This window comes from Salmo salar, chromosome 10 (assembly GCF_965601325.2).
Source record: "Salmo salar chromosome 10, fSalSal1, whole genome shotgun sequence".
Taxonomy (NCBI): Eukaryota; Metazoa; Chordata; class Actinopteri; order Salmoniformes; family Salmonidae; genus Salmo; species Salmo salar.
The window spans coordinates 87,999,796-88,020,444 of NC_138300.1; the positions used below are offsets into that span (position 1 = coordinate 87,999,796).

General features: G+C 42.3%; 1 protein-coding gene across 1 annotated transcript in view; it reads right to left on the bottom strand.

Moving 5' to 3' along the window:
* cdh13 (cadherin 13, H-cadherin (heart)) overlaps positions 1-20,005 on the bottom strand; it is a 515,993-nt gene extending 495,988 nt beyond the window's left edge. Inside the window, exon 1 of the mRNA XM_045688176.2 lies at positions 19,822-20,005. Coding sequence (XP_045544132.1) covers positions 19,822-19,866 — 45 coding nt within the window. The 5' untranslated portion in view covers positions 19,867-20,005. The remainder of the gene's footprint in view (positions 1-19,821) is intronic.
* Positions 20,006-20,649: the final 644 nt, after the last annotated feature.

Sequence of the window (20,649 nt, forward strand, 5' to 3'; positions counted from 1 at the left end):
TACAGGGAAGATTGATGGAAGACTAGGGGACTTTGGCCTTTCAGAGAGAGGGGGGGTGCTGAGGTTAAATTCAGTGACTGAATGCTGCTGGGCAGCTTTGACTCCAGCTAAATAAACAGTCAAAGCCACTAGCGTTCAATGAGCAGGCATAGTGCTGCAACCTTCAGGCTGAACATCAAGAAAACAGCTTGGTAAACAGAACATTAAGACAATAAACCAACTTTCTTCCTTCATTGTGACAGGTCCAGCAAGCACACATCAACTGGATGAAGAGATGAAGACAGAGCTGGCACATAGAGAAGCTAAAATAACACGGATGATGAAATATCATCTCTCTTCTTGTTTAGCTGAAAAGTTAAGTTTCAACATAGTCACATCCAATGGGAACAGCTATATCCAATGTGTACAACAGGTGTAGTACACTTATCATGTGGACTTACAGTAAGTCCTAAAGACCAAAGTGGTAGGACAAGATAGGATGTAGAACACAGGACAGTGTCACAGACCGAAGGCTAAAACGGACATCACTGCTGCTTCACCTCTCAGTGAAGGTGACCGGTATTGCCTCGGGACAGATGAGACGTTTTGCAACGAGTAGTCAGCTATTGCACTATGCCTTGAGGTGGACTGGGGACCTGCTGTATGCCTTGAGGTTGGACCCCCAGCTGGGATCTAATGACCTTAAAACCTCAGTCTATGGAGATGACACATCAAACTATATCCTTGTCTTATACATTAGATTGTGAAAATGTTAGTTAGAGAGGTAGAGCTTTAGTTTGTGATCATCAGAGAGCCGTTCTGAGTCTGAGGCTGAGCTCCTGACCCCTAAGTGCCCTCTGAGTGAGCTGGCGGTCTGGCGGTATGCTGGGGGTGGATGCAGCTGTTGGTCAGACACTACATGCTCATTACGTTCCCGTCAATAACGTACCCTGGGGTGTGAAGGGAGAACACCACACTACAGAGGCAGCCAAGCAGAGCCAAGTCAGCCCAGCCCAGAGAGGTCAGACACAGCAGAGAGGGAGGGAAACATGATGAGACGTGATGAGATCTATTTAAAGCAAAATGCTAGTCAGGACAAGAAAGTGACTGTGATATAAAGTGTCTCTTTCAACCTTTCAGTTAGATTTTTTTGACATGGAAAGTGACACTGTCAACTCGACAAAGTCAAGAGAGGACTGAAACCTCCAAATGAAAGTATCTCCCAAATGTGGAGTAGCATAGCAAGAATGCTCACTGAACACAGAGAGGAGTTTGAAAAACACTGCACCAGCAGCTTTTAATACCGAACCCTGTCAGCACCTGCTGGCTTTCTGTCCGACACTCCCACCCGCTACCGCAAGAACTGGTCCGAACCCAACCACAGTCCCGCAATGTTATTTTAGGCGCATGTGACACAGCTCACTTGCCAGCCATGGTCGCAGCGATTTTGTGCCCTATAGGCAATATCAAAATGTGGCCCATTCTATTACGCTATCAGTATTACTAGACATAGTTTCAAGAGAGCACAGTTGGAGAGAATTTCTTTTGAGCTTTTAGGAGTGGGGCGATATTCAGACGGAGACAAATACTGGTGATCAATATTTATTTGTAGGCAATGTAGTAAACTATAGCCTAATCATATTTAGGAAGTACATTTCCTTGGAGAGATAACTGCCTCGTGTTTCTTGGCCCGTGCATAGGCATTCGCCTACTCTATTTAACTGAGGCCACAAGTGCACCTGATCTCGCAGGTATGGCTACTGAACTTGAAGCAGCAAGAATGATGACAGCGGACACTTGCACTTTCCCTTGAGCTACGTTTTGGCCTTCCTTTTAGGAGGACGATTTGCAGGAAGAGAGGAATACATGTGTAATCAATATTTATTGAAAATTTAAAAGTGCAACGCTCTCTCACCATGGTAGCCTGTCCACGTGTTTTCCTTTTCAATGATAATCAAATGTTTCGATTGCACCTTGACTCACGTTGGTTGAGCACCCTCCACTTTTTCCATTATCAGTATGTATTTACAGAGTCAGATACTGTAGTAAACTATAGCCTAATCATAGTTAAGTTCATTTCCTTGGAAAGATAACCGCTGTGTGATTCTCAGCCCATGCATAGGCAGCCTACTCTATTTCATTGAGACCACACATATACTAGGCACACTGGATCTCACACGCCACACTAGGAGAGGAGCAGTAGGCTACTGAAGTTGAAGCAGCGAATTGTGTGACAAATATGTGCTTTTAATACAATAGGTAGTCCTAGGCTAATCCATAAAATAAGAAAGACGACCGTTTCCAAATAATCTGATGAACCAACAAAATATTTGAATCCCAAAGTCGTCTGTCTGACCGCCCGCTCCCATCCGCAGCATGAAAAGGGCAGACCGTGCCACAAAGATCTCTGTCGGAACCCACAGCTCTAACTCCAAGTACAAAAAAGGATCAAATACATACCTCCTTCAATAATGTGAGCTCTCAGGAAACATACATGAAAGTCTAATACAAACATCGGTTATTATGGTGGGCTTTGTAGCCTGCCACTTTTGTACAGCCTCTCTACTATACACAATACACACAGTAAAGAACAAACGCACAGCTTTTATGCAAAAAGCACTTAGTAGTGAGAAACGTAGCACTACCATGTAGACTCCCAGAGAGGGTTAGAGACTGCAGCAGAACATGGGTAAGGGAAATGTGCTGGGACAGGAGGATTCACCATGCAATAAATCATCAGACAGTGCATGCTAGTTTAAGCATGTCTGCTACACACCAAACTAGGCCTTTAATGACCGTGGGTTCTCTTACTGGTGAGATAACACAGACAGGGTCTGTGACCCACTAGATAACCAGCAACACAGGAGACAAAAGAGCATGGACTCCCAATACAGGTCAAGAACTACTGAACAGATTGACGAAATGGTTATGATTTGATTGCCCCAATACTCTATTGGTATCATCAATACTGCATTAGAAATTAGAGCTGGTAGATCAGAATACTGTAAACGGAGGGGAACATGAATCACTCAGTAATGACTATGGTGCTGACAGGCAGTATATTTCCAGCAGTGTTAGACAGACAGTAGCTTTTATTTAAGGAACTGGAGTCCTTCCCACTGTCTGCTTAGAGCTTAGTGAGTCATACTGCTGGCCTGCCATGTGCTGAGTGAGTCTGACCATGATATGTTATGAAGGTTAACATTCACAGTGATTTGGCACTTGGCTGTCTGTTTGCCTGTGTTAAATACTCTGGGCAGTCTGTGTGACATTTACATTTGGAAATCATTGAGTGGATGATGAACAGGACATTTCCTCCAGAGCCACACCTTGCTTCTCTTCTGATTCCATTAGCACTGTGATGCACCAAATTATCTCACATCGATTCAGCGCTCTCACAATAGGATAAACATTCAGCAGAGTCGCTGTCGCAAATATCAACACACTGTCAACACACAGCAACACACTGTCAACACACCCATGTGTGTTGTCAGTCACTGGGTGTATGCCTGTGTGTGTGTGTGTGTGTGTGTGTGTGTGTGTGTGTGTGTGTGTGTGTGTGTGTGTGCGTGTTTAGGTATGCTATTTTTCTTTGTATTATAATTTTTTTACTCTGCATTGTTGGGAAGGGCTCATAAGCACACATTCCATGCTAAGGTCGACACATGTTGTATTCGGCGCATATGACAAATAAAATGGTATTTGATTATGAGTGTAGAAGCAGGGGGTGGTGTTTCTGATAGATGTCGGACAGTGCCTCAGTGCGAGAGAGGCCTTCAACAGTGCAACACACTGACAACCAGCCACCCGGTGTGGCTTTAGCTAACCAGCCACCCGGTGTGGCTCTAGCTAACCAGTCCACCGTGTGTGGGTTCACCGCAGCGGAAAATTGTGTCCACCAAAGCGTGCAGGGTGGGGAGAGGATATGACAGCCAAGACATGAAATTCTAATGAAAATCAAATCCAGCCCGCTGGTTCCAGAGAGAAATCTAGACTGCTCACTGAAACTCCCCACAGATCGGAGCCGTGAAAATCAGATAATGGCACGCGGTTGAAGATAAATGTATAATGAGCATGCATATGTGTGCTTGCATGTGTGTGTACAGGTACTGTGTGTGTGTGTGTGTGTGTGTGTGTGTGTGTGTGTGTGTGTGTGTGTGTGTGTGTGTGTGTGTGTGTGTGTGTGTGTGTGTGTGTGTGTGTGCATTTCTGTGTGTAGTCTAGTGTGCATATTGAGAGAATGAGTGTTAACCCTATCAGTCCCGAGAACCCAGCAAAATTAGTCTTTTCATTTATCTGACTTTCATTTATCTGACTTTCATTTAGCTGCATGTCCAGCCCTCATACAGTATCTAGCCTCACAATTAAGTGTTTTACCATTTTTTTCACGGGCAACCAGGGCTACAAGTTGAACGCAAAACAATTTGTATTAAACAGTTGAATTTTAGTTTTATTGACAAAGGGTTTCTCTTTATTTTTACTATTTTCTACATTGTAGAATAATAGTGAAGACATCAAAACTATGAAATAATGTAGTAACCAAAAAAGCGTTAAACAAATCAAAATATATTTTTGATTCTTTAAAGTAGCCACTCTTTGCCTTTGTGATAGCTTTGCATTCTCTCAACTAGCTTAACATGGAATGCTTTTCCAATAGTCTTGAAAGCGTTCCCACATATGCTGAGCACTTGTTGGCTGCTTTTCCTTCACATTCCAAGTGACTACCTCATGAAGATGGTTGAGAGAATGCCAAGAGTGTAAGGACCGACTCCGGAGAAGAGAAGCAGGTCACGGGAGTTGAACATTTAATGAGGAACAGACATGGAACAAGCCAGGAACAGCGTCAGCATACGGGTAAACAACATATTAACATTAATGCTGAAGCGGGGAACTGAGCAGGGGAACAGACATATATATATAGGGGAGGTAATGACAGAGGTGATTAAGTCCAGGTGAGTCCAATAATCGCTGATGCGCTTGACGGGGAAAGGCAGGTGTGCGTAATGATGGTGGCAGGAGTGCGTAATGTTGGGGAGCCTGGCACAAGAGTGGGATTTGTATATTTGGATTTGTTTAACACTTTTTGGGTTACGACATGATTCCAAATATGTTATATGATAGTTTTGATGTCTTCACTATTATTTTACAACGTAGAAAATCGTAAAAAATAAATGAAAAAACCCTTGAATGAGTAGGTGTGTCTAAACTGCTGACTGTTACTGCTCGACGAAAAAGAATCTTGGTTGACCAACAGCCTATCGACCATACAATCGACCAGTCGACTAATTGAGATCAGCCCTAATTGCGATCCTCACGATTCTATTGATTCTCTATGTGACTCATTTCAGGAATCTAGGTGTATTTCGTGCGTTACTACTTCACAGGAGAGGCATTTGAATGTAAACATTTTTTTTTTTTTATCAAAATGCGTTCTTTTGTCAGAAATGCCTTCTGGAACTTACCTTAAAATTAAATGAATAAATACATTTGTTAAATTACAAGCCTAGTTGGTTTAGCCACGGAAAAAGACAGGAAGCCATGACTGGCTGAGATAATGACTATCCTACCGATCCTTGACTTTGGCAATGTAATTTACAAATTAGCCTCCAACACTCTACTCAGCAAATTGGATGCAGTCTATCACAGTGCCATCCGTTTTGTCACCAAAGCCCCATATACTACCCACCACTGCGACCTGTATGCTCTCGTTGGCTGGTCCTTGATACATATTTGTCGCCAAACCCACTGGCTCCAGGTCATCTATAAGTCTTTGCTAGGTATAGCTCCACCTTATCTCAGCTCACTGGTGACCATAGCAACACCCACCCGTAGCACGCGCTCCAGCAGGTATATTTCACTGGTCATCCCCAAAGCCAACACCTCCTTTGGCCATCTTTCCTTCCAGTTCTCTGTTGCCAATGACTGGAACGAATTGCAAAAATCACTGAAGTTGGAGCCTTTAGCTCCCTCACTAACTTTAAGCGTCAGCTGTCAGAGCAGCTTACCGATCACTGCAGCTGTACACAGCCCATCTGTAAATAGCCCATCCAACCAACTACCTACCTCATCCCCATATTTGTTTGAGTTTTGCACACCAGTATTTCTACTTGCACATCCTCATCTGCACATATATCACTCCAGTGTAAATTGCTAAATTGTAATTACTTCGTTACTATTGGCCTATTTATTGCCTTGTCTCCTTACTTCATTTGCACACACTGTATACAGATTTTTCTATTGTGTTATTGACTGTATGTTTGTTTATCCCATGTGTAACTCTGTGTTGTTGTTTTTGTCGCACTGTTTTGCTTTATCTTGGCCAGCTCGCAGTTGTAAATGAGAACTTGCTCTCCACTGGCCTACCTGGTTAAATAAAGGTGAAATAAAATAAAAATATAAATAAAAATGGGCTGGACATGCCGAGAGATGAGTTCAGATTGGCCTGCCATGTAGCATGCTTCTGTCTATAACATGAGCTGCTCAGTCTGTGTAGGTAATCCTTCTAACACAGCTTTTTTGAAAGATGCTCTACACTTTCTGGAGGACCGAGTTTTGAAATCAGTGGAATGTCTGGGCAACCATGGCATCCGTGACAAAGAGGGAGAAGCGTTCATCCATGTATTCGGGTAAGAGGGTCTAGCTAGCTACATTTTCAGATATTATACGTTTCAAAAGAAAATTCATTGCAAGTTAAAGCATACTGTTAGTTAGCTAACTAACGTTACGTGTATGGTCTGTGTAGTAATCGTATTCGTATCTCAGAGCCATTTGTATTGCTAGTTATAGCCTAATGTTAGCTTGCTAGCTACCATTGAACCTAGTTGGTTAGTTTTAGCTACCAGCAGACTCATGCAGGGTAGTAACATTATGAGTTGGGATTATGGTTCATTGTTTAGCTAGCTAGCTACATGTCTAAATAAAAGACTCCACTATGAAAGTAACCATTTCACTGTACCATTTACACTTTCTGTATCATCTTCATGTGACAAATAAACATTGATTTTATTTGATATAGTGTGTGTTTACCAGAGACGGTAATGTGAAGAACAACATGAACTGCATCAATGTCAAATTAGGATAAAACATTAGACCAATGAGACAGTGTCCAAGTTCTAAAATTCTCCGATAGGATTCCCTGTTTTTATTTTGTCACACTCACAACCGTATGCTGTTTTCTGTAATTAGCTCACCATTAACTTGTAAATAATGATCTTGTTATGAGTTTATATTCATGTAATAATCAATACAAGTTAAGACGTTGTCAGTTATATGATATGGTCATTATTTGAACTGGCTAGCCAGCTAACTTAACGTTAGCTAGCTAGCTAACAAGATAGAAACGAACCAAAACATTGTTTAGAAAATTGCTTTTAGTTGCCTAGTTTGGTAAATTGACATATACTAAATTCATTTTTAACCTTTTCACAGTGCGTTCCAAATATCTCTAACGGTCGCCCCAGCGTGAGTTGTTTTATGCAGGTGATGTCAGAATGCACTGTTCCAAAATGTGATTATTACGCAATAGGACAGTTAACACGCGCTGCCTGCTAATTATCTATAGGCTATGTTTCAACTTGTCAGTTTGAAATTATTTTCTAACAAGTTGTATTTTCTAATGACAGTTTGAATTGAGGTGTGTTCTGCCTCCTCATTAATTCACATAGAAGTAGCCCATTTCACCGCACTTCACTCATGTTTGCGCAGATCAAGTATGCATATATTTGCGCAGTCTTGGAAGAATTGGAAAACTTTCTTGCTGGCGCTCGCTTTGCCTTCCTTGTTGTTTTCCTTACAAATAATAACTTTGGACATGTGTGCGTTCCTAGTCTGTATATCGTGTTGTCGTTTCTACTGTAGGCACAAACAGTACGTATGTACGCATGGACCATAATGTATTTACAGTTTTATTCACATGTTTTCAAGTACTAGTGACAAATAATGCATTCTGATTTTTCCATAGATTGTAATGGACACCTATGATTGGTGTAAAATACCTTTTGGAAGGTTGTACTGATTATAATGAGCTAAGCTATTTGCCAGCTATGTATGGTGCCATATTAGTTGACATTATACAATGAATTCTGGGTGTCACGTAATCTGTCAGACCAAAGATGTTATAATGAGGTGAAGGAATGGTTCACTCATCTTTCGGGTAAACTTCCGAAAGTGAATAAAGGGAAGTAGATGATCGTAGACGACACACCCCCATCAAGATGCATACTATAAACAGATCAAACTCATCTTGTCTCCTCTTATTATCTTTGGTTGATGCGGAAGAAAACAAGCATGGCAGCTTGTGTTAAGTCAATCTTTCCTTAGTTAGCGCTAGAACAAATGTAGCCTACATTTTTTCAATTGGATGATTGTGTTATGGTGTAGCTACTTCTGTGAATGTCTGATCATTCCATCCTATAATAAACTGGTCACATTCTGGACATAACTTTGTCAGGACTGTGTTTGTGCAAAATATTTATGTGAAAAAAATGGGTGTCGACAAAGAAGACCTCTCCAGTGCCATTTTCTCAAAAGTGGGGTTACAACATTCAAAGCAGAATTACTTTCCCATTGTTCCTCAACTATAGTGCATGATATACCATTTTCTAGCTCTGAGTCTGTACTTTAATCCAATGCAATGCAGAAGGACAAGAGAGAGCCATGAGAAAAATAGAGTTTTGATCAGTCATGGAAATAAAAGTGCTGAAAACAAATTGGCCACCAACTTAAAAAGAAGATGTAAAACAAGCTACGAAGGAAAAATACTGGAGTTTTGGTGCAGGTACAACCAACTAGCGCAAAAATAATGTGGCAATATTGTCAAAACGGTACCATATGATATATCGTCAAATATAATATACCAATACGTAACTGTATAGATTTTTTTCCTGATCACTAGTGCCTGACTGAACACATGACAGAGCTGCAATCAGACACCTTTCAATCTTATCTCAACACTAGAACAATAGCTTTCAGTCCCCCCAGAATAGCTATGCAAAGCCGCTTAATAACTAACACGCTTTGAGATTTCTATACACCAACAATCACAGCTTCTCTTCTACTTCAGTGGCATAAAATGGGTTCTTTAGAGCAGCATTCAAGAGAGGGTTCTTTTTAAATAGATATTACTTTATACAGACGTGTTCTGTACACACAAATTAAATGGGCTGGGTTTTATGTGTCAAAATAGGCACAGCAGCTCCCAATTTCTAATTGCCTTTCTGTTACTATCACATAATGTTCATATAAAAGTGACGTTCATCGGTCATACAATCTTCAAAGGGATTCTGTGCCTTTCTCATGTCTGATGGAATGGAATTACAGTAACATGCTACATGATGGATGTGATACTACACATCAAACATTGTACGGGTTACAAAACAAAGTACATTGGGTATCACAAGTATTCACCCCTTGGATTTCTTTACATTTTATTGTGTTACAAAGTGGGATTAAAATGTATTTAATTGTAATTTTTCGTCAACAATCTACACCAAATACTCTGTAATGTCAAAGTGGAATAGAAATGATAGATATTTTTTAAGATGAATGAAAAATAAAACACTAATATACCTTGATTAAAATAGTATTCACCCCTCTGATTGAATGCTAGATACATCAGTCACAGCATTATTATTGTCCATTATTCTTTTCAAGGTGTTGGGGATCATGGCTAGACAGCAATTTTCAAGTCTTGACATAGATTTTCAAGCATATTTAAGTAAAACCTGTAACTTGGCCACTCAGGAACATCTTCTTGGTAAGCAACTCCAGTGTAGATTTGGCTTTGTGTTATAGATTATTGTCCTGCTAAAAGGTGAATTCCTCTCCCAGTGTCTGGTGTGAAGCAGACTGAAGCAGGTTTTAATCTAGGATTTTGCCTGTGCTTAGCTCCATCAAGTTTCTTTTCATCCTGAAAAATTCCCGTTTTTGCCAATGTCAAGGATACCCATACGATAATACAGCCACCACCATGCTTTAATAAGGAGGCAGTTGCTCAGTGATATGTTGTGTTGGATTTGCCCCAAACATAAGGCTTTGCATTTAAGCTAAAAATTGTATTACTTTAGTGCCTTGCTGCTTACAGTGGTGTAAAGTACTTAAGTAAAAATACTTGAAAGTATTAAGTATTAAGTCGTTTTTTTTACTACCGTAATTTCCGGACTATTGAGCGCACCTGAATATAAGCCGCACCCACTGAATTATTATATATATTTTTTTGAACATAAATAAGCCGCACATGTCTATAAGCCGCAGGTGCCTACCGGTACATTGAAACAAATTAACTTTACACAGGCTTTAACGAAACACGGCTTGTAACAAAAATAAATAGGCTTTAACGAAACACGGCTTGTAACAAAAATAAATAGGCTTTAACGAAACACGTCTTGTAACAAAAATAAATAGGTTTTAACGAAACACGGCTTGTAACAAAAAATAAAAAATTTGCAGTAAACAGTAGCCTACCAAGAAAGTCATTGGTCACTATCTTCCTCCTCCTGTGCACTGAAACCACTGAAGTCATCTCCTTCGGTGTCGGAGTTGAATAGCCTCAGAATTGCTTCATCCGATATTGGATCGTTTTCATTGTCGCTCTCGTCACTTTCATCCGGAGGCAAATCCCCCGCTGAGCCCTCTTCAACACGCAGCAGTCCAGCCTTTCAAAACCCGTTGATGATAGTGGATTTTTTTTGACAATGCTCCACGCTGTCAGGACCCACAAATTTGAAAGCGGGAAAAATCCATATATTAGCCGCATCATTGTTTAAGCCGCGAGGTTCAAAGCGTGGGAAAAAAGTCCGGAATTTACGGTATTTATATTTTTTACAACTTTTACTTTTATTTCACTACATTCCTAAAGAAAATTATGTACTCCATACATTTTCCCTGACATCCAAAATTATTCGTTACATTTTGAATGATTAACAGGACAAGAAAATGGTCTAATTCACACACTAAACACATGCTTCCGTTTGTAAATGATGTCTGAGTGTTGGAGCGTGCCCCTTGCCATCTGTAAATTAAAAAAACAAGAAAATTATGCTTAACATAAGGAATTTGAAAAATTTTATACTTTTACTTTTGATACTTAAGTATATTTCTGCTATAACATTTACTTTTGCTATTTAAGTAAATTTAAAACCAAATACTTTAAAACTTTTAAGTATAATTTTACTTTTACTCAAGTATGACAGTTGGCTACTTTTTCCTCCACTGGTTGCTTACATGTGCATGTTTTGGAATATTTGTATTCTGTATATTTGTATTCTTTTTTCACTCTGTCATTTAGGTTATTATTGTGGAGTCACTACAATATTTTTGATCCATCCTCAGTTTTCTCTGATCACAGCCGTTGAATTCCGTAACTGTTTTAAAATCACCAATGACCTCATGGTGACATCCTGTCCTGCAGCTCAGTTCAGAAGGACGACTGTATCTTTGATGTGTCTGGGTGGTTTAATACATCATCCACAGCATAATATAATTAAGCAATAAGGTACAAGGAGGTGTGGTATATGGCCAATATAACACAGACTGTTCTTATGCATGACGCAACGTGGAGTGCCTGGATAGAGCCCTTAGCCATGGTATATTGGCCATATACCACAAACCCAGGTGCCTTATTGCTATTATGAACTGGTTACCAATGTAATTAGAGCAGTAAAATGAATGTTTTGTCATACCACGGCTGTCAGCCAATCAGCATTCAGGGCTCGAACGACCCAATTTATAATGCTAATTTGACCATGCTTAATAAAGAGATATTGAATGTCTGATTTGTTATTGTGACCCAGCAACCAATTACTGCCCTTCTTTATGAGGCTTTCAAAAAGCTCCCTGGTCTTTGTATTTGAATATGTGCTTGATATTCAATACTTGACTGAGGGCCATTTTTGAAATGTTGTATGTATGGGGGAAAGAGGAAGCGGTAGTCATTCAAAAATCATGTCAACCCCTATTATTTCACAGGTCCATTTAATTTATGTGATTTGTTAAACCACTTTCTTTTTTTTTTAAAAGCCTAAACAAAGGGGGTGAGTACTTACGCAACGGCTATGTTTAAGTTATTTAATTTTATTAATTTGTAAACGTTTATAGAACATATTATTTTATTTTCACTATGACATTATTATTATTATAAAAACGTATTTACAATGACGGCCTACCCCGGCCAAACCTTCACGATGCTGAACCAATTGTGTGCCGTCCAATGGGACTCCCGATCACGGCCGGTTGTGATACAGCCCGCGCTCAAACCGGGGTCTGTAGTGATGCCTCTAGCACTACGATGCAGTGCCTTAGACCGCTGCGCCACTCAGGAGCCATGGAGATAATGGAGTATCTTGTGTAGATCAATGACAAAAAAATTCACATTAAATCTATTTCAATCCCACTTTGTAATGCAAATAAAACTAGGTGATAGCCACTGTATATGGTGGATGATGACTATGGTATGGAAAAGGTCATTGGCAATAACATCCCTTCTATTTCACCCATCATTTCAGACTGCATTACACAACCACCAAACCCTTAAAAGAGGATATTAATTGTATCTAAATTAAATCAATTTAACTTCCAGCCCCCAGTCAAAGGCAGACTAAAGTACTGGCTCACTCATTCCACCACACGACGACATCAAAAGCAATAAAAGGGGAAAGCTATTCTAATTGCCTGCAAGCGACCTCCTTACCAATATAGTGCTTTGGATGTTCTAATTCCTAGTCCTCCGACGGTAACTCACTTCTGACGGCCAAGTTCACATGTTTAATCTCCAATCTGCTTTGGCAAAGCATTTTCGAAAACACACACTTCAAACAATGGGGCTGGGTAGGTAGATCTGAAGAGCATTGTCACGGTCTCCATCCCAATAGGATATCTGGCTCCATGTCGCCATCTTGCAGTCCAGGGGAAGTACTGCGGTTGTCGGGGTGGAGGCAGGTTGATTGATTCCCTCTCTCCCCGATGTGACATTCTGCTCACACCTTCTGATGTGGATTACAGAAGATGAAAGGCAACAGGTGGACTAGTGAGCAGGGGGGAGAGCACGAGACAGGGGTGAAAAAGGACCACCTCTCTCTGAAGAGAGCCATGGCCTCTAATGTCTCCACTGGTTACCACCCTCTCTCCGAGCTCGGAGGGTGGCAGGGAAAGAGCATAATGGGCTACATTCAGAACAAGTGTTCCATTTGGCTTGTTCCAAGAGACTGCTGTAATGCTAGGCCACATTGAAATGGCACAGAGAGTTCAGCCCCTCAGAGACGCACTGGCTGGGGACAGAGTCATAAAATCACAGGCACAGAGTTAGAGAGGCAGAGGAATAGAAAAGTGAAAAGGTAAGTATGTAAAAAGTTTGCTCCAGTGAAAGTGCAGCAATCAGCGGGAGTGACACACACACACACACACACACACACACACACACACACACACACACACACACACACACACACACACACACACACACACACACACACACACACACACACACACACACACACACACACACACACACACACACACACACACACACACACCATAAATCAGGGAGATGCAGATCTCTCTCTGCCTCCCACTTATCTTCCCCCCTGTCATCCATCATTCCCAACGCCATGCGTCCACACACACCTCCCCGTCCAGAGGGAAGAGCTTCTCCTTGTTAAGCACCAAAGTCATCATCACGCCGCTCATTAGTATTTCACAACCCTTTTAATACAGCGTGCACCGTATAATACAGGGGGATAGTGCACCGTATAATACAGGGGGGATAGTGCACCGTATAATACAGGGGGGCTAGTGCACCGTATAATACAGGGGGGCTAGTGCATCATATGATACAGGGGGGGATAGTGCACCGTATAATACAGAGGGAATAGTGCACCGTATAATACACAGGGGATAGTACACCATATAATACACGGGGATGGTGCACTGTATAATACAGGGGGGATAGTCCATCATATGATACAGGGGGGATAGTGCACCGTATAATACAGGGGGATAGTGCACCATATAATACAGGGGGATAGTGCACTGTATAATACAGGGGCGATAGTGCACTCTATAATACAGGGGGGATAGTGCACTGTATAATACAGGGGGGATAGTGCACCGTATAATACAGGGGGATAGTGCACCGTATAATACAGGGGGATAGTGCACTGTATAATACAGGGGGATAGTGCACTGTATAATACAGGGGGATAGTGCACTGTATAATACAGGGGGATAGTGCACTGTATAATACAGGGGGATAGTGCACTGTATAATACAGGGGGATAGTGCACTGTATAATACAGGGGGATAGTGCACCGTATAATACAGGGGGATAGTGCACTGTATAATACAGGGGGATAGTGCACTGTATAATACAGGGGGATAGTGCACTGTATAATACAGGGGGATAGTGCACTGTATAATACAGGGGGGATAGTGCACTGTATAATACAGGGGGATAGTGCACCGTAAGCAGCTCCATATTACCATGCCTCATGTAGCGTCTCTCTCATCTTTCAGCTGGCTGGTCTGTCTGGCTCCCACAGAGCCTGCTGAGTAGATGATGCTTGCCCAGGGTTCAGCAGCACTCACATACCAGCTCTCTCTCTCTCTCTCTCTCTCTCTCTCTCAATACCTCACTACACACTGATAGATCATTACCATGTCCTATAGTCTCAGCCTCACAGACACAAGCAGCAGCTCATACTTATACAACGGGATGGAATCATCACAGACACACGCAGCAGCTCATACTTATACAACGGGATGGAATCATCACAGACAGAGGACACAAGAACACAGCCTTATAATGAGCATGTGCTCTGTCACCCCCATACACATAGACACAAATTAAAGCCACAATGTGTGCTTGTGTACATCTCTGACTGGGATGTGTTCTGTCTGTGTTGTTGGTGAATTTGAATGGGAGGCAGGAAAAACAGAGAGAGAGTGTGAGTCGTGAGTACTCATGAATACATGTTTTAAATGTGAGAGAATGAGGGAGCAGAGAGAGAATGGAGAGAGAGAGAGAGAGTGATACAAACAGAGTCTGGCATGGAAACAGAGACTGCCTGCTAGCAGTGCAGTATGCTCAGCCTCAGACAGTCACTGGTTCCCTCTCTCTCTGGCTGCCTGGCTGTTTCTGTTTGTACTGAGGATTTGGGAGTCCCGGGCTTTGCAGCTCTTCCCCAGCAATTATCTGCCTGACGGAAGGATGACAGCAAACAGACGAAGAGATGAAGACATCGTGGAAACAGGGTGACGCCATCCCACTGCCATCTCCTCCTCCACTTTACCCTGCTCTACTGTGTGTGTGTGTGTGTGTGTGTGTGTGTGTGTGTGTGTGTGTGTTCTTCTTTCCTTGTGTGGACCTAAAATCCCCAAAAGTCCCCACAAGTATAGTAAAACAAGAACAATTCTCCCTTGTGGGGACATTTCCCACATCCCCATGAGGACAAAGGCTATTTTAAACTTAGGGGTTAGGTTTAGAGTTACGGTTACAATTAGGGTTAGGGGTAATGGTAAGGAGTTAGATTTAAGGTTACGGTTAGGAGTTAGGTTTAGGGTTTGGGTTATGGGTTAAGGTTAGGGTTAGGGAAAATAGGATTTTTTATGGAAGTTAATTTTTGGTCCCCACTAGGATAGAAGAACAAAACGTGTGTGTGTGATTGTGCATGTGTGTGCTCATAACATAAATACAGCCAAACACTGTCTGCCAGTTCACAAGGTTCTCTTTCTCTCTCTACACTAACACAGGCACACAAATAAGCCATTATTTCATTTTCCCATGACAGAAACCTTTTCAGTTGTCACATTTATTGAATTTATATCCATTGGCATTTTGTATAATTAGGCTACAGCAGGCCGATATTAAACCTGGATAGATTCAAATGGAGAGCTCTCTGTGTGGGGACATACAGTATTTACTGTAATTATCTGAGTTTCCTGGCTGGGAAAACATCTCCCTCCAGTCCTACCTCGCAGTCCTCTACCCCTCCATTCCATGAGAGCTAAATTGCTTTGCTCCAGGCAGAGAAGATATGGATGGTTCACTTTCCCACAAGGTCAAACACTCCGTGAACAGAGTTAAGACCTTACAGTCCATTAAAGTGAACCGCTGAACCACAATCATCAGGGGAGAGAGCACTGGAGATCTGCTCGCTCCCTGCTTCGCTTAGTCTTCCATTAAGACAGCGTGTGTGTGTGTGTGTGTGTGTGTGTGTGTGTGTGTGTGTGTGTGTGTGTGTGTGTGTGCGTGCGTGCGTGCGTGCGTGCGTGTGTGCGTGCATGCGTGCATTCACGCAGGTGCATTTCCTTCAGCATCATCATTTCCAGGAAGCTTTTACTCCAGTATGGCTGCCATCAATAACAGCTACACCCAAATCAACTCTTAAGAGCTCTCCAACGTCTCTAACATCACAGGGTTGGCTCTCTCCTTTAATACCTTTCCTTCATTACACCACTGGAGAGCAAGACTTTCAACCCTCCAACAGCTAATGTCTACATAATCACTCATTACCACTGGACACGCAGCTCATCCATGACATGTAGGAGGATGCTGGGGTCAAGCCACCTGACCTGTGTGTTCATGGCCGAGGGCTGATAACAGGCTGTTTTGATGTTCATCTGTAACCCAGTTCCACAAATAGATCTGGGGGTATGAATCATCAGATCCATAGCTGACCTTGGGTGGAGTGCTGCACCCCTCACAAGTTGAGAGAGAGAGAGAGAGAGAGGAGAGAGAGAGAGAGAGAGAGAGAGAGAGAGAGAGAGAGAGAGAGAGAGAGAGAGAGAGAGAGAGAGAGAGAATGCGATAGCCATCAGCACTAATGACTGGCTTCCCTCATTGGACATAATTAACACTAGGAAATACAAAGCTCCTCAAAACACCAAACACCAGATACAGAATGTTGGGAGGAATGTGGTTTAGCCTACTCTGTATCCAAAACGTCTCCCAAACTTTAAGGTTCATTGTAAAAGTAGGCTAAAGGGTTAATTGAGGGCATGGCTGGGAATTGTGTGTGTGTGGGAAGGGAGGGATGACTTTATACTTTTTGGCTTAGCTAAGCTTGATAAGATCACTAAGATCTAAGATCACCCCCCCCCCCCCCCTTAAAAGATTTAGATGCACTATTGTAAAGTGCTTGTTCCACTGGATATCATAAGGTGAATCCACCAATTTGTAAGTCGCTCTGGATAAGAGCGTCTGCTAAATGACTTAAATGAAAATGTAAATGTTAAATGTAAAACAGAGATGTTTTCTACCTCTGAGCACTCGCCTCAGTAGGGATAAGATTTATATTCTCAGCAAATCAAATTTGCTTGTGTGCATCTTGAATTTTGGCAGCGATATGAGCGTATGTGTCTGTGTTTATGTGTGTGTTTGTGTGTGTGTATTTGTCTAACTGGCCAAGGGCAGGCAGTGGAGTGTGTTTGTAGTCCCCTGTCCCCGCACCTGCTGCTGCAGTAATAAATGGAGTTGACATGCGGGCATGGCTGTGTCCCTTCTCTTTGATACTGCTGGATCAGTGGAGTGAGCCGTGGGCAGAGGAGAGGAGGGTCACTGAGGTGGGCACTCCTGTCTGTCTGTTTTCAGGCACCAAGGTGACGCTCGCTCTCCCATTCCCCCTTGAACAGTCACTTTAACATTCCCCTGGACTGCCAACACCCCCCTGTCACACTCACACTGCAGGGAGGCTTAGAGGGGACTTTAACAGTCTGTTGACCACCAGACCCATAAACGTCCAGAGCAACAAATCTATCTTCCCGGCCGAGCTCACTGACTGACTCCCAGGTGCTAGCGGAGAAAAGAATAACTACTGCCTGTATTGCAGTCATCTTACAGAAGAGAGGCACATCACTTTCTTGCCCTTTATCTTTCCCCTTTCATTCCCTAAAACCACCTGCACAGTGCTGTGCCTTTTGAGGAAATACTTAGATAAGTCTATAAAATAAACAGTCTCCAGGTCCACAAGACTGCTTCAGAGAAAAAGAGGTAAAAAGGAAGGGAGAAAAGGAGAGCCAGAGACAGGGAGAACGGCAGAGAGAGAGATAGAGAAATATTGGCACCTGCACCTCCCGGCTGTGGTGTTCTTATTCTGAATCATCGCTGAGGCTCTCAACTGCTTAGCGTTTCATTTCAAATACAGGGATTTATGGGGGGCACAGCAGCAGCTTATTCTGGAGGCAAACTTGGCGCCCTACCTGGGCTGCTTGCTATAAATAACAGTGGTTCACTTGATCACACACAGAGTGTACAGTAATATACTGATATTGGGCTGTATTCAGTGTGTTATAGGCAGATTAACATGGGATATTACACATGGGGTAACAGGACATGATAGAGGCATAAGGTACAGCTATAAGAACTTTAATGTAAGTTGTGTTGATCTGGCATTTGGGCCAACAGAGAGCCAGACAACTCTGGCAGTAACAGTCTGGGACCCATTCTCTCCAGATGCAGCAGGAATTCACTTTTATTTCTCCTTCATTCACATGTAGCAGCCAGCACCCGATTAACTCTATTTTTTAATCTAACAATGTATGTTAATTTCTGCCATTTTAGCCAGACATCAGTGGAAATAAATGCTGTGCAAGTTTAGCAGTAGTACAATACTGAGTCTGTTTGGTAACCTGAGAATGCTGCTACTCATAGCAAAAGTTGAGTAACAAACATCCGGGCTCCAACTAATAAATATGAAAAGTAAAGCTACTAATCGTGATGGTCAAAATTCTGCGCCTGTGACTGCTTGCACCTTGCCCTTTGATGGAGAGAGACAACTGGGTGTTCACCGGACAGTGGTCACCTTTGATGCTGCCTACTAGGAATCCAGGTCTCAAACAAGGCCATCGACAGCACCTGTTGAGTGCACACCGTGGTAAAATGTCCCCATGTTTCATATTTTCATCGCGACTTCATTCTGCAATGATGAGTAACAGTAGCCTACAAACTACCAAGGCTTTGAAAATTGGTCGCCTACTAGGCTGATTTTGCTGTGTCATTATTCAGCTATGTTGCCCTTCAGCACTTAAATAGAGCAAAGTGTGATTGACGGAGGCATCTGCTCCAAGTTATCAGTCTCTCCAAAGGAATGCCAGATAAGATTGGCAGCGAGCTATCTGAGCAAGTATAGCCTACATTAGAGGCGGCTGTCAAAAGGAAACGGAGATGGAAAATATATACAAGAAAATGCATCTAAATTGCATTCCTAGCGTCCAATACCACCCTGGCCTTATTATTCAAGTTAGACAGACTGCTTCAGTTATACTCTCAGAGAGCTCAAGAGCTGCCTGCCATGTGAATCCTCCCTTCACACCGTTCGTTCACCCACATGAACACAGACAGAGCCAAAGAAACGCTCAACTTTGTAGCTGAGCGGAATATTGATGTGGCTGGAGACAAGAGTTCGGCCGTGATTTGCACATAGCTCCACACATTACCCCGATGTCCTTAATGGACGGCTAAATGTGAACGGCATCTCTAAAACGAGTGTCTGACCACTGCAGATTAATGCCAAACTCGACACTCACTCCCCAAAACGACTAGGTGCCGCAAATGCTACATGTAAATCACTGGCAGTATTATTCCTCGACTGCTTCCCAATCATATCTTTCGTGCTATTAAGTTACTGTACGTTTCACCGTTCTGAAATGATATTGGCTTAATGTAGTTTATTTTATATCTAGGTTTCATTCAATCTATGGAGACAAGCATGCAATATCGTTGGATATGCAATGCAAATCAGCATTACCCCCCTTGCAGTTAGTTAAGTGGCATGTTAAAGACTGGAATATAAATCATGGATGAACAAATGCGGGTGGGAGCTATGCATTGCCACATAAAACGATCCTGCTTACCTGTGAGACGAGGAACACAATGAGGATGCGGATGCCAATCTCCATGGTCTCAATTCTCTGGGAATAAATTTCAAAACAAGGTACAGGTTTGACCAGCTCTGCTCATAATTCCAGAGTCGAACTGCGAGCGTGAGAGTAAAGAGCTTGTCGCGAGCTGCCAACTTCCCAAATAGAACTGCAGCCTCATGAGCAAAGCATTGGACAGAGGCGCCGCCGAGACCACAACCAATAGATTTATAGGGGGATTTTTTTTATACCAGCCGGAATAACGCATCTGTATCAATCTGAAAAAGTATTGGGTCTGATTTGTATAATCTATAGACAATTTACATGGACTGCCACGCATTCATATGTGTTTGAATATTCAACTAGTAGATCCCCTCAACCTTTGATATTTTTTTTTTCGATTTGTAAATAATGATATGCCTGCATATCAGATGAGCAGATGTATGTCTCCTTATTGCGAGATATCAGTAATTTAAAATGAAAATATCGAGAACATAGTCAATATATTAACATTAAATGTGTTGACATGCACTGTTTCGTGAAACGACGTTATTGAAGAAGCGCTGGCTTCATAATCTCACTATAATGTATTATAGTTCATTTGGAAATATGTGAGAGTTTGACACCCCGTCAGAAGTGGCATTTTATTCCCTCAGTCTGCGCGCCGTGAGCCCCGGGGCATGTTTTTTTTCCCGAGGGCGCGAGATGAAATCGTGGCAGCGGAGAGTAGCGTTTGGGTGGAGAATACTGCCTCTCATCGCTATTCACCGGGAGCCCCAGAGAAACGGATGGTTGCTGTGACCTCACTTTGGTAAATCGAAC